Source organism: Paramormyrops kingsleyae, chromosome 17, assembly GCF_048594095.1.
Source record: "Paramormyrops kingsleyae isolate MSU_618 chromosome 17, PKINGS_0.4, whole genome shotgun sequence".
NCBI lineage: Eukaryota > Metazoa > Chordata > Actinopteri > Osteoglossiformes > Mormyridae > Paramormyrops > Paramormyrops kingsleyae.
This window is the reverse complement of record NC_132813.1, coordinates 9519644-9532138: the sequence shown is the minus strand read 5'-3', so window position 1 is coordinate 9532138 and position 12495 is coordinate 9519644. Positions and strand designations below refer to the sequence as shown.

The window sequence follows — 12495 nt, the reverse complement described above, 5'->3', positions numbered from 1 at the left end:
GCCCCCAACGCCTCACACAAGCAGCACTCTTATGAACACCCTTTATGAATGGCTGATTTACTTTCAGATCAAGCATGCGACTCATTGTATGTTTTTCATGATGAAATGCATTTATATATCATAGCCATAGAGAGAGGGACGCGCTGGCAAAATCTGGCTTTTTAACAACCTCACTACCGGAAAATGGGGGCGTATAAGAGGGGAGATCCAGGTCCGAGGCTGCCTCACCTTGAGGGTAGAGATGACCTCGTCACTCTTCTCGTTGGAGCTGGTGATGGAGTAGCGGGGGTTGCGGTCGGTGTCGATGACGGTGTCCCCGCGCTCCCAGCGGATGATTATGGGCCACTCGCCGCGTGCAGTGCAGGTCAGCTCCTTCTCCTGTCCCTTAATGGCGATCGTGGTGTTGGGGTGAGAGGTGATCATGGCAGGGACTGGGGGGGGGGGGGGCAAAAAGGAGGCGGGAGAGGGATTAGAACAAAATAAATGTGTCAAGAAGAAGGGAGAATGGACAGACATTCACAAGCATGGAGGGAAAGTGAAGACACACAACAGAGGAGGAGAAGAAGGGGAAAAAAGGAAGAAAGGGCACTTGTTTAAAGGATGAAATCCTTCCTGGAGTTCATGGTGGCGGCCCAAGAATCTGACTCTAGCCTGTATGTCTTGTCCTCTCCCACACAGTCTTCCCTGGCCCTTGTATGCACCCCCCCCACCCCCCCGACTCTTTATTGATCCAAGGGGGTTCTGCTGTTTTGTTTTCATCACTTATTCATCCTCCCCAGTCTCCCGTACTTCGCTGTGTGCGGCAGACTGGATTGAGGGAAGCAGAGGAGAGGAACGATTCAATCAATAACACTAACACCGCCTTGTACCACAGAGTGCGAGAGGGAGAGAGAGCGAAAGCGAGAGAGAGAGAGAGAGAGAGAGAGAGAGCAAGGGAGAGGATAATGACTCTGTTTGCTCTAAAGGGGAAACAGACAGGGCAATCCACTATTGAGCTTTCACAGTGCTTTTGAAGGCATTACCTGCCTTTTATAAAGAGAGGGAGGGCATCACAGCACATAAACACAGATATGAGCAAAACAGCACAAAGGAGCCTAAACTGGGAATTAATGCAAGGCCTTACAGTACGATTAAAATGATCTAAAGTCGAAAAAATTCACTGCAGAATCTTGAGTGTAAAATAGCATTCAGCTATAATATTCGGCTTATTTTATGGGTTATGTGGGTTCTTAGTTGATGATCCAGAACCATGCTGCTGTCGGTACCTCATGATTCAAAAATATGTGATACCACTGATGTTTAAGTTCCGTTTTTCATACAAGAATTATTGAGTTACCGAGACGGTCATTTTATAACATACTAAGCATTGTAAGAACACAACTAACCAGAGTGCATGTTTGGGCCAGTATCTGCTTCTGTCGATTTCTGGTCTGAGCTTAACTGCCACTGACATGCCAACTGTTCACTGAGGTATTGTGAAACCTACTTCCATAACTCCTCTTATTTCTATTTTTGTATTTTTTTCCACTTGTATCTGGGGGAATGTTCATATGATCTTGTATTTTCCTTGTGAGAAATCAAAAGCTGGAAAAAAACAACTGATAGCTTGCCTGTACATGCTTGTGCATAACACACCAGCAGAAATGCAAACACGCGCACAAACACACACACACACACACACACACACACACATACACTGCAGCTGGCGCCCCCTCTTGTTCCCACTCTGTTCTTTGTTACCCCGGGCCCCCCTCCCTCTGTTCTCATTATCATCTCGTTCCTTTGTCTTTTGTTCGTGCTCTGCTCTCTGCACGCATCACTCTCCGGGGCTGTGTAATTGTCAAGAGAGCCAGATCATTGATTTGCGGCAAAGCCGACGACATGTAAATGGCTATGCGTCCTGAGATTGATGAGGTGATCAGGGCATTGTCCAAGTGTCTATATTTAGGGGGGTGAATTGATGGGTCAGCCCAGTCTGTTTTCTGAAGCGAAGAATTTAAATCCTGAAGTCCCCTGGGACAGATCAAAGTCCCTAATACGTCCTGTCCAGCGCTCTACGGCTGTGGACCCACAAGCATTTCGAGCCAGACGCCTGACGGTATGTGGTTTGCGGCTGTGCTTGGGCTGGACTCACTCTTCACGGTCAGCACCATGCTCTTGCTGATGTCAGAGCCCACGCCGTTGCTGGCCTGGCACAGGTAGTACCCACGGTCCTCCTCCAGGACGTGCCGGATCAGCAGGGACCCATTAGCCATGATCTGGATCCGACCGGTCAGAGGCACTGGGTGGTACTGCTGGGGGTTTCCTATACCTGGGATTGGGGGGAGTGAGTCAAAGGACTGAAATACATGCCGTTACACAGAATGCCAGTACTTTCTTCTTCAGCTTTGTCACATGCGTAATCATGCGAATAACTGATAGCAGGCTCAAAACACATACCTTTGGCGTGCTTCCACATCACTTTGGGTGGGGGGTAACCATCTACAGAACAATTCAGGACCCCCGCTTTGCCATAGATTCCATCCTGATTATTCGGCTGGACTACAAACCGTGGGGGTACTGGGGGCAGAGTGAGAGAAGGTTACACTCAGTCAGTTTTAATGCACAGCTACAACATTAAACAACTCATAAGACACTATAAAACCATGATCACTGTAAACACGACACTACCCCAGTCAAGAGTCTGAAGTTACCTTTTTCATCATCTCCCACCTCTTGAGAGATGACGCTTTTTCCCTTTTCAATCCCTCAAACTTTAAATCTTGTCATTTCCATCCTCTATCCCATTTAATTTGTCATACTCCTCTTTATCCTCCTCACATGACACGTTACTCGTTTCCCCCTGTCCCTACCCTCTCCGCCCTCCTTCTCTCTTGTTCGGAAGGATGAGTGATGAATTCCCGTCTTACCTGTGACGATGAGCTGCCTCTCCGAGCTCACTGTGGCGGCGTCGTTGCTAGCTATACAGGTATAGTTGCCATTGTGCTTGAGCGAGACCTTGGGTATCTGTAGGGAGCTCATGAACTCTTTGGTCTCAATGTTGACGCCCGAGGAACCTGACACGATCTCCTGCCCATCCTTGCGCCAGGTGATGCGGATGGGCATGTCGCCCGAAGAGACCACGCAGGCGATGTACATTAGCTTCCCGATGGAGGTCGGTGGGAAGTCAAAGGGCTGGATCAGGGGTGGGACTTGGGGCAAGGAAGGAAGTATTGGGGGTGAGGGTGGGGTTTAGAAAGAGAGGATGGGGTTGAGAAAAAAAAAGAAGTATGAAATGGTCAAAGAAGAGATTAAGAGGGCAAATAAGTATAGAAGGACGAGATGGGTAACGATTTGAGGTATGGAGAGGATCAGAAGTTGGGCAAGTGGATAGAGGGTGAAGATAGAAAATGAAGAAAAAAGGTCACAACAAAAGGAATTTAAATCAGTAAGAGGGGTAACAGGAGGCAAGTATAGGGCAAATGAGGGGAAAAGAGACAGTAAACTGCACGTTAACATTTCTACTGGCTGACAGTGAAAAAGGATGCAATAGAGGTTTGTTGTGCAAAGCCATCTATGATCTGCAGTATAATCCTAGACCCTTATGTCTCCATGCCCCCCATCGTCTCCAGCCCATAATAGCTGCTCTAATTTGAGTCCAATTGGCAAAGAGAATAATACTGTTTCCATAGCAGCAATAATGGGGGGTGGGGGGTGTGTGCAACAGCTGAGACATCTGGGGGATTTAATCTGGGGCTCGTTATATTTCATCTAATTAAATCAGTGACATGACAAGACAAGGCCCACATCATACAGAAGAGTGAGACACACAGAAAACTCACATAGTGTCCTTAAAATCTGTCACATACACACACTATGGTGGCTGTTCTTAGTCTCTCTCTCTCTCTCTCTCTCTCTCTCTCTCACACACACACACACACACACGCGGTATCTATATCTTTGTCGGGACTCTTTATTAATTTCTATGGACATAACTCTAATCCCAACTATGACAACCTTGACCCCTAATCCCAGCTCTAACCTTAATCATAAGTAACCAAACAAAATACGACACTGGCATTTTTCATTTTTTTGATTACATTCACAGATTTCCATAAAACTGAGTTTCCTATTGTGGGGACCAAAAATAATGCCTTTGCGGGGTAAAAATAACAGGCTTTCATCACACTGTGAACACACACACACAAACAATACTGCTACACTGTTTCTGTCACCAAAATGAAACTCAGCCGCACATATGCAGAGTCAGCAGATGATAAGTGGATAATAAGTTATTAATCCTTATAATAAGAGGCCATGGATTTCTTCCTTAGCAATGGAAATGGAGCCTGGTGATCATTTTGGGCGGCACTCAGCAGCCACAAGAACCCTTAGAAAGAACGTGTGTGAACAGTAGAGTGAATCTGCAGGCCACCAAAGAACGTGGTGCATTATGGGTTGCTCAACTCATATACCAATTTTTTTTTTTATGTCCAGACATATCGAAGTCAGATATCAAGAGTATTTAACGTGAAAAAATAACCACAGATTTAAACATGGAATCGTTATAAGGGATCAAACGAAATTCAGGCAGAAACCAGTCATTTTTTAGATGGAAGCCATTCTAGGTTAGGGCAAAGTACCTGCATGAACACTAGCATTCAGTACAGAATGTAATATACAGCATGAAACCTGCACACAGTTTAGGTCAGTGTTTCTCTTTAGATGGAAGCCATTCTAGGTTAGGGCAAAGTACCTGCATGAACACAGCATGAAACCTGCACACAGTTTAGGTCAGTGTTTCTCTTTAGATGGAAGCCATTCTAGGTTAGGGCAAAGTACCTGCATGAACACAGCATGACACCTGCACACAGTTTAGGTCAGTGTTTCTCTTTAGATGGAAGCCATTCTAGGTTAGGGCAAAGTACCTGCATGAACACAGCATGAAACCTGCACACAGTTTAGGCTCCCAGGCCTCACCTTTGACGGTGACGTAGACGCTCTCGCTGATGGAGAGCTGCGGCTGGATGAGCACGCTGCACACGTAGGCACCCTCGTCCATGCCCTTCTGCACATCGCTCAGTTTCAGCGTACCGTTCTCGTACACCACCTGCCGGTGGTTGTCGGGCAGCAGCAGGGCATCCTTGTACCACTTGATGGAGTAGTAGGGGTAACCGATCACCCGGCAGTTGATGAAGGTGTTGCGACCCGCCACGGCGGTGATGTTGCGCATGGCCCGGATGCTGGGCGGGCCTGGATTGCGTCGTGGTGGCAGAAGAGAGGGGGAAGTGCAGGCCAGGAAGTAGGGTGGTTATGTTAAAGGTGGGGGGGGGGGGGGGGGGGGAGGGAAAGGGAAGGGAAAAGAGGGGAATTGGCATAGGAAATAAAAGTGGAAAATTGAGAGGTTGGAAAGGGGATGAGAAGGATGAGCAGAATGAGGAGGATGATTAGGTGGGGGTGGGGAGAGAGGGGGGTTAGCATCTCCTCTCTCCCTGCTGCACTGGTTTAAACTGTGACATTGTGCGTGTATTTATGTGTGTGCATTAACGACTACTTATGTACGTCCACCATAAAACTAGCATGATTCAAAAGGCTAATATGTATGTATGCATGTATGTATGCTGCATCAGTGGGGCGTGAGAATGTTTATCATCAAGACGGCTAACTTAATCATGTGAAAGGGCCTATGACGACCGCTGGGGTGACTCTGGAAGATTAGTGCTCTTAGGTCACAGGTAATAACACTGTGAAAACAGAATTCTTTAATGACTATTGCACAAATATAGTATATGCCTAATATACAGTATATTCTACATTTAATTCAAGGAACCAAATAAGGAGGGGAAGAATTTACTGGCCAAAGATCCCCTCATTTCTGTGGACTTCAGTATCACTCTCGAAGCACATGTCACAATTATAATATTCACAATAACAGTGGGTATTGGTTTTAGGACTGGGGAGAACAGAAGCCCGGAGTCAGTTTGGTGTAATAAGGCTAGTCACAGGAGGTCTATTATGGAGCTTTTTGCTGTCTCATAAATAAACGCTCAATATCAGCTGAAACATGAGCACTAGGTAAGCTTATTCTGCACCTGTCAAAGGCTTTGACCTTTACATTAGACTGCCATGATTCCTACAAATGGAACGCTCTTTACTTCTTTAGTCCTGAATGTGTTTGCGTGACGCAGAGTTTCTCTAATGTCGCGTCCAAATGACTGTTCGACACACTCAACACTGAGTGCAAAAGTCACGAAAGCAAATTTATTTTGCTCTTGTTGACATGAAGAGAAGTAGAGAGATCGGGATGCTGACCCTGCAGCCATCCACAGTGTACATAATGATTTTAAGTGTGCATAAAACATTTATTGGTGAGATGCCGCCTACTCTAGGACCTTTGGCGAAAAGGGCACGATATCATTTTCTGTGGGTAGCATGATGATCCAAGACTCATCCCTCACCCTCAAGGATTCTGTCCTCCCAGATAGACAAGACAAGACAGACAAAACCAGGGCAGGAAAAAGACGTGAGAACATTAAGAAGGAAACATAAAATAAGGAGAGAAAAGATGAAGCATGATGAGGAGATTATGATATTAGGAAGGGTGTGACCGCTTTATAGAGATTTATAGAGAGAGAGCGAAAGTGCTAAAGGTGGCACAGGAGAAGGTGACTTTGTGTGCTGGAGAGAGAAAAGGAGGCTGCTGGAAATGGGTTGGTATTTCGGGGAGAGCCAGCCTCCCTCTCCACTTGCTCCCTCTGTCTCCTGTAGCTCAGTGTGTGTTGAGCTTTGAAGTCACAGCTCTGACAAGGGAGGCCCTGATGTATTATTCACAAGCTCTGTCGCACAGCACTGCATGGGTACACACACACACACACACACACACACACACACACACATACACACACACACGCACGCGCGCGCACACACAAAGAAAGCAGAAACGCCTAAATGGACGCAGGATACCCGCACCAAAACGTGGTAAAGAAATGCTGCCAATTTTATTGCTTGCAAAATAACACCATGCGCACAAACGCCCTGGCCGACATCCTGCGCTGGTGCAGTGCATACACTCCACAATGAGCACGCAAACAGGATACCGCCACTGACAGGAAGTGCACACGTGCCCTGCTTCCCTCCCATCCTTGCGGACCAGGGCCCCTGTGCCGCTGTATGGGTGCAGGCTGCGCTGTCGGGCTGCATCAGTGCGCTTGGGTGTGTGCGGATTGGTGCGACTGCGTGTCGGCGCGCGTTACTGCCGGCCTCCTGATGCCCTGCCTCTGGAGCTCATTCTCACCCTCCTGATTTTCCTGGCATCCTCTCCCTACAGTAGGGCGGGCATTTCACAACTGAGCATGGCGGAGAGAGGCAGGGAGGAGGAAGGAGCCCAAGAGATGGGGGGAGGGAGAGGAAAGGGAGGGCCAGGGAGGCCCAGTGTGCGTGTGCGCCCAGCTGTGGTGGCTGCTCAGTGTCTTTGTGTCCACCTTCAGGTGCCACTAACTGCCCCACCCACTGAGCGCCATCTCTTTGTCACCCAGTCCCTCCCCTGTCCTGCCAGCTCTCTCCATTTCCAGCCACCTGGCTCATCGCTACTCTGCCTTTATCTTCCTGAACCCACACTTTAGTGTACTTGTTGTTGTGCTACTGTGTTTAGTGCTGATTCGATTTTTATTCTGACACCATCTCCATTGTGCTGATTCGTGATCTTTAGGCTGAGACTCTCTCCATGGTCCTGATTCACAGTGGTCATACTCAGACTCTCTCTATGGCCCCGATTCACGGTGGTCATACACACGCTCTGACCATTCTGCCGACTGGTGGGACTCATCCAAAGACTTGCTCTCTGGTGCTGATTCATGGTTCTCACACTCAGACTCTCGCTAAGATTCTGAGTCACAGCACTCACACTCCGACTCTCTCCAAGGTTCTGACTCACAGCTCTCACACTCTGACTCTCTCCAAGGTGCTGATTCAAAGATGTCACATTCAGACTCTCTCCAAGGTGCTGATTCACAGATCTCACATTCAGACTCTCTCCAAGGTGCTGATTCACAGCGCTCACACTCGGACCCACTCCAAGGTGCTGATTCACAGCGCTCACACTCGGACCCTCTCCAAGATGCTGATACACAGCGCTCACACTCAGACCCTTTCCAAGATGCTGATTCACAGCGCTCACACTCGGACCCTCTCCAAGGTGCTGATTCACAGCGCTCACATTCAGACCCTCTCCAAGATGCTGATTCACAGCGCTCACACTTAGACCCTTTCCAAGATGCTGATTCACAGCGTTCACATTCAGACCCTCTCGAAGATGCTCATTCATAGCGCTCACACTGGGACCTCTCCAAAATGCTCATTCACAGCGCTCACACTCGGACCCTCTCCAAGATGCTGATTCACAGCGCTCACACTCAGACCATCTCCAAAATGCTCATTCACAGCGCTCCCACTCAGACCCATTCCATGGTGCTCTTACACAGCTTACGCACTCGGACCCTCTCCAAGGTCCTGATTTACAGCTCTCACACTCGGACCCTCTCCACGGTGCTTATACACAGCTCTCGCACTCAAACACTTTCCAAGATGCTGATTCACAGCGCTCACATTCAGACCCTCTCCAAGGTCCTGATTCACAGCTCTCACATTCAGACCCTCTCCATGGTGCTTATACACAGCTCTCGCACTTGGACCCTTTCCAAGGTCCTGATTCACAGATCGCACACTCAAACCCTCTCCTTAGCCACCACACTCAGACCCACTGCAGTACTGTAGTTCTCAAAACCTCAGGAGCACAGAGAACAGGACGTGAAATCAGGGAGCAGGACATGTGTTGAGAGAGCAGGAGTACCAATATAGAAATAGCAGAGAAGGTAGAAGAAGCAACCAAAAGGGACTGAGTCAGCAAGCAGAAAAGAAGAATGAGAAGGATGAGATGTGCAGAAATGACAAAAGACAGAGATGGAAAAGGATAGAGGACAGATAAGCCACAACCCCCCTCCCACATCACAATGACACACACAGTTTGGGGGGTAGCATTAGGGGAACCCTATGGCTGATATTGAAAAGTAGACAGGCACCTCTTACGTTTATGCGCGCTTGGTACTCGGCGCTACCGGCAGAGTTGCGGGCTGAGCAGCGGTACACGCCCCCGTCACGGATCTCAGGGCTCGTCACATTGACATGGGAGACGGTGCTGCCGTCCGAAAGCGTGTACTGGCTGGTCCGGTGCACCGAGTCGCGCGCCACCGGCTCGTCGTCCAGGGTCCAGGTGATGGTGGGCGGGGGCGCGCCCTTGGCCGCGCACATGAGAGAGAAGGGCTCCCCGGGGGCCACCACCCTCTCGCTGAAGGAGGAGACGATGCGGGGCGTCCCGTCTGGGGGGGAAGGGCGACCAAACCATTAGAGCAGCACGAATGTGAAGCTAATTCAAACTGCTGCTGCAGGTCAAAGAACATGGACCTGCAACCTATCAGTCTTACCAGCAGACCGGAACCCCAAGGCCTGCTCGACCTCAGTGTCGGGCAAATCACGACTATAGAAGCAAACCAAAAACCATGATGAACTTATACCCAAACACACCCATCTAGAGAATCCTACTGGCCACCCAACATTTTAGAACAGAATAATGCATGATTCATCAACCATAGAGAAATAGTCTCTTCGCGTACCATGTCTTGTTCTCCACAAGACACACCGAGACATAAACAGGTGAGAGCAAGCTTGGGGGTGACAATGCAGGGTCAGCCAGTGTGCACCACCCCCAGTGCGGGAGGTTAAGGCCCTTGCTCAAGGGCTCAGTGGTGGCATGACTCTAGCAGCCCTGGAATTTGAACTGCCGACCTTCCAATCACGGGCACGGAGTCCTAACCCGCTGAGTTGAAGCCGAAGCCGAGCCCGACTAATGGAGGCCCTACTTCAAAAGGCATATTCCATCATATAAAAGCATACATCTGCCAACCTTATTGTCCCTCCTACGCTGCTGTGTAAAACCACTCTATTATTTGATGCAATCTAAGAACTATAGTTCCATAGCTCCCTAGTTAATAACATCAGGAAAGTCGATATATTGGGCACAAGAATGATCAGTCTAGGAAACAATTACAGTTACCCTTTAAGATCTTTTAAATATAGCTCCACCAACATAGCGATTTAAAAATAGGAAAACATGGCATGTTGATTTGCTGGCGGTGGCTCTACTGGCGAGCTCTTACCCTCCAGCAGGATTATGGAGAAGTCCTGAGCGGTCTGGCCCTTGCGGGTGGCGAAGCACTGATACGCGCCCGAGTGCTTTTTCTGGGCCGCGGTGATGAAGAGGGTCTCATTGTGGGCCCCCTGGATGGAGAAATGCTGGTCGGGGGTCACGGGCTCGGTATTGCGGAACCAGGTGACCGTGAACTCAGGGGAGCCCTGCACGGCGCAGGTGAGGATGACCGTGCTGCTGATGCCCGTCTTCAGGTTCTTGGGGGCCAGGGTCACTCGCAGGGGCTCTGGTGGGACGAGCATGTACATTTGTTATAAGTGTGTTGGTATAAGCTTATAAAACCACCAATGGGTGAAGACAGTTTCATGCGTTTATACCGTTTTTCAGGGTTGCATACAGGGGTGGGGTCACAGGGGCACTAGCCCCAGCTGAAAGCTGATTGGCTCACACAGTGCCCCATCCCCTGTCAGTCAAAGTGTCAAAAAATATTATTGGCTAATGATAACGTCGGTCCCTCTGCATGAATTATGTCCCGTCTTATGGCCCCACCTTAAAAAAAAATCCTAGAATCACCCACCCCTTTTTGTTTATTTTTTTGTGTTTCTATCTATTCTTTGCACCAGTTGTGCATTCTTGTGTATGTCTGAGTGCCTCTGCCTGTTAATTTGCAGATATGTGCATCTCCTTGTGAATGATTGTGTTGGCGCATGCAGGTGTGTATACATGTGTGAACTAATATCAGTGAGCAATAAGGCAGCTGGTATAGTGCACTGGGGGTAGAGCCGTGCTGACCCCCCCTCTCTGTGCTGTCAGAGGCAGTGGAAGTGTGAAGCCATGATGTGCCCACTGGCAGAGGGCTCTGTCCTTTCCTCCCTCCCTTACTCTTTCTCTCTCTCTCCTTCCCTCCCGTTTGCCTGCATCTCTAGCATAATCATAGCTTGTGAGTGTGCGTGACCCCTTGTGCGTGTCCACACCCTGCTCCCCAGCTCTCGGGTCTCCTAGCCATTGTTGCGTCCTGCAGAATGCTCGGTCCATCCCGGTGGCAGAGAGCGAGACGGCATGTGCACAAAGTGCATCACCGTGGCAACCGGGCAACAGACCTCCCATCTGACCAGACATGGAGAGATCACAGTCCCTCAAACGCAACCGCGAGTTCAAATGTGAGCCGCCCCCACCCCCGACCAAACAGGCAATGCGTCTCTGTGTCCCCCCACCACCCTGCCCCTGTCTCTCTCTTCTCCAGAACCAGCCGACTAAGGATCTGGCAGTGAGGGTTTATGGGTGATAGCAGGAAATGTACCAGGTGTGCAAACAATGCACTGCTAGTGACAGTTGGCCGACTTTCAGAGATGGTTAAAAACAAATATTCTACTATAGTGTCAAGAAAATGGAGTGCTGCCATATGAAAAGATTTAGAAAAAAAAACTGGGAATTTGTTTGACAAGTGTGTTAAGTTGCGAGCTATTAAGAAAATAATATCATGAGATCATAAACAGCTCGATTTGCAGGGCTTTCAGGGGTGTATCTGTATTACAAACCAGAGTGACTCCCAATCCCATTCCTAATCCCAATCCACTTTCTGAACCATCTCCACTCCTCCTAAACATTTTTAAAGTTTCTCTCCTTTCTTCTGACCTATCCCACTTCCTCAAATGCATTTTTCAGATGTGTATGGGGCCATATAGGGGTGGGGCCACAGGGGTGCTGTCCCCATCTGAAAGCTGATTGGCCTACGGATGACTCCTCCCCTGTCACTCACTGAACTGAAACATTTCATTGGCTATCGATCAGGATCTTCTGACGAAGAGTGACAGATGCCCCATTTCTCCCACCTCCCCCAACAGTCCCCCCTGCTTCCTGCTTACCAATGACGCTGAGGTGGCTGGTCACTTCCTTAGAGCCGAAGCTGTTGGTGACCTCGCAAATGTAGTTGCCACTGTCCTCCAGCCTCAGGTCGCTGACTGTCAGGCCGGTGAGGCGGCGCGTCCAGCGGGAGTCAGTGGGCAGCGGCCGCCCATCCTTCAGCCATCGGATGGTGGGATTGGGGTATCCCGAAGCGATGCAGGGCATCTCCACACTCCGTCCCGCCTGCACCTCCCCTGACTGGAAGCTGTCCAGAATGGATGGGGTGGACTCTGTAGGGTCTGTGGTAGAGTACCAGGGGTCAGGGGTCAGAGATCAATTTTGTTTATCCACCATATGTCTACGCCTCTCTTTTCTGAGCAGGCACACAAATATACAATAAGAAACAGATGCTGAAACCTTACCCACACAGGCAAACAGATACGTATCACTCTCTTTAGCTCCACAGTAGA

At 49.1% G+C, this 12495-nt stretch overlaps 1 protein-coding gene across 6 annotated transcripts in view; it reads right to left on the bottom strand.

The window, feature by feature from the left end:
• Positions 1 to 12495, bottom strand: part of dscaml1 (Down syndrome cell adhesion molecule like 1) — a 106147-nt gene that overhangs the window by 28608 nt on the left and 65044 nt on the right. For 5 of the 6 annotated variants that reach the window (XM_072701099.1, XM_072701096.1, XM_072701100.1 and 2 more), the window contains 8 exons: positions 12046 to 12324; positions 10191 to 10466; positions 9057 to 9353; positions 4960 to 5232; positions 2910 to 3191; positions 2440 to 2559; positions 2135 to 2311; positions 229 to 431 (listed from right to left, as the gene is read on the bottom strand). In XM_072701099.1, coding sequence (XP_072557200.1) covers positions 229 to 431; positions 2135 to 2311; positions 2440 to 2559; positions 2910 to 3191; positions 4960 to 5232; positions 9057 to 9353; positions 10191 to 10466; positions 12046 to 12324 — 1907 coding nt within the window. Of the gene's footprint in view, positions 1 to 228; positions 432 to 2134; positions 2312 to 2439; positions 2560 to 2909; positions 3192 to 4959; positions 5233 to 9056; positions 9354 to 10190; positions 10467 to 12045; positions 12325 to 12495 lie in introns of those variants that run through there. The other variant, XM_072701101.1, reaches the window with a different exon arrangement.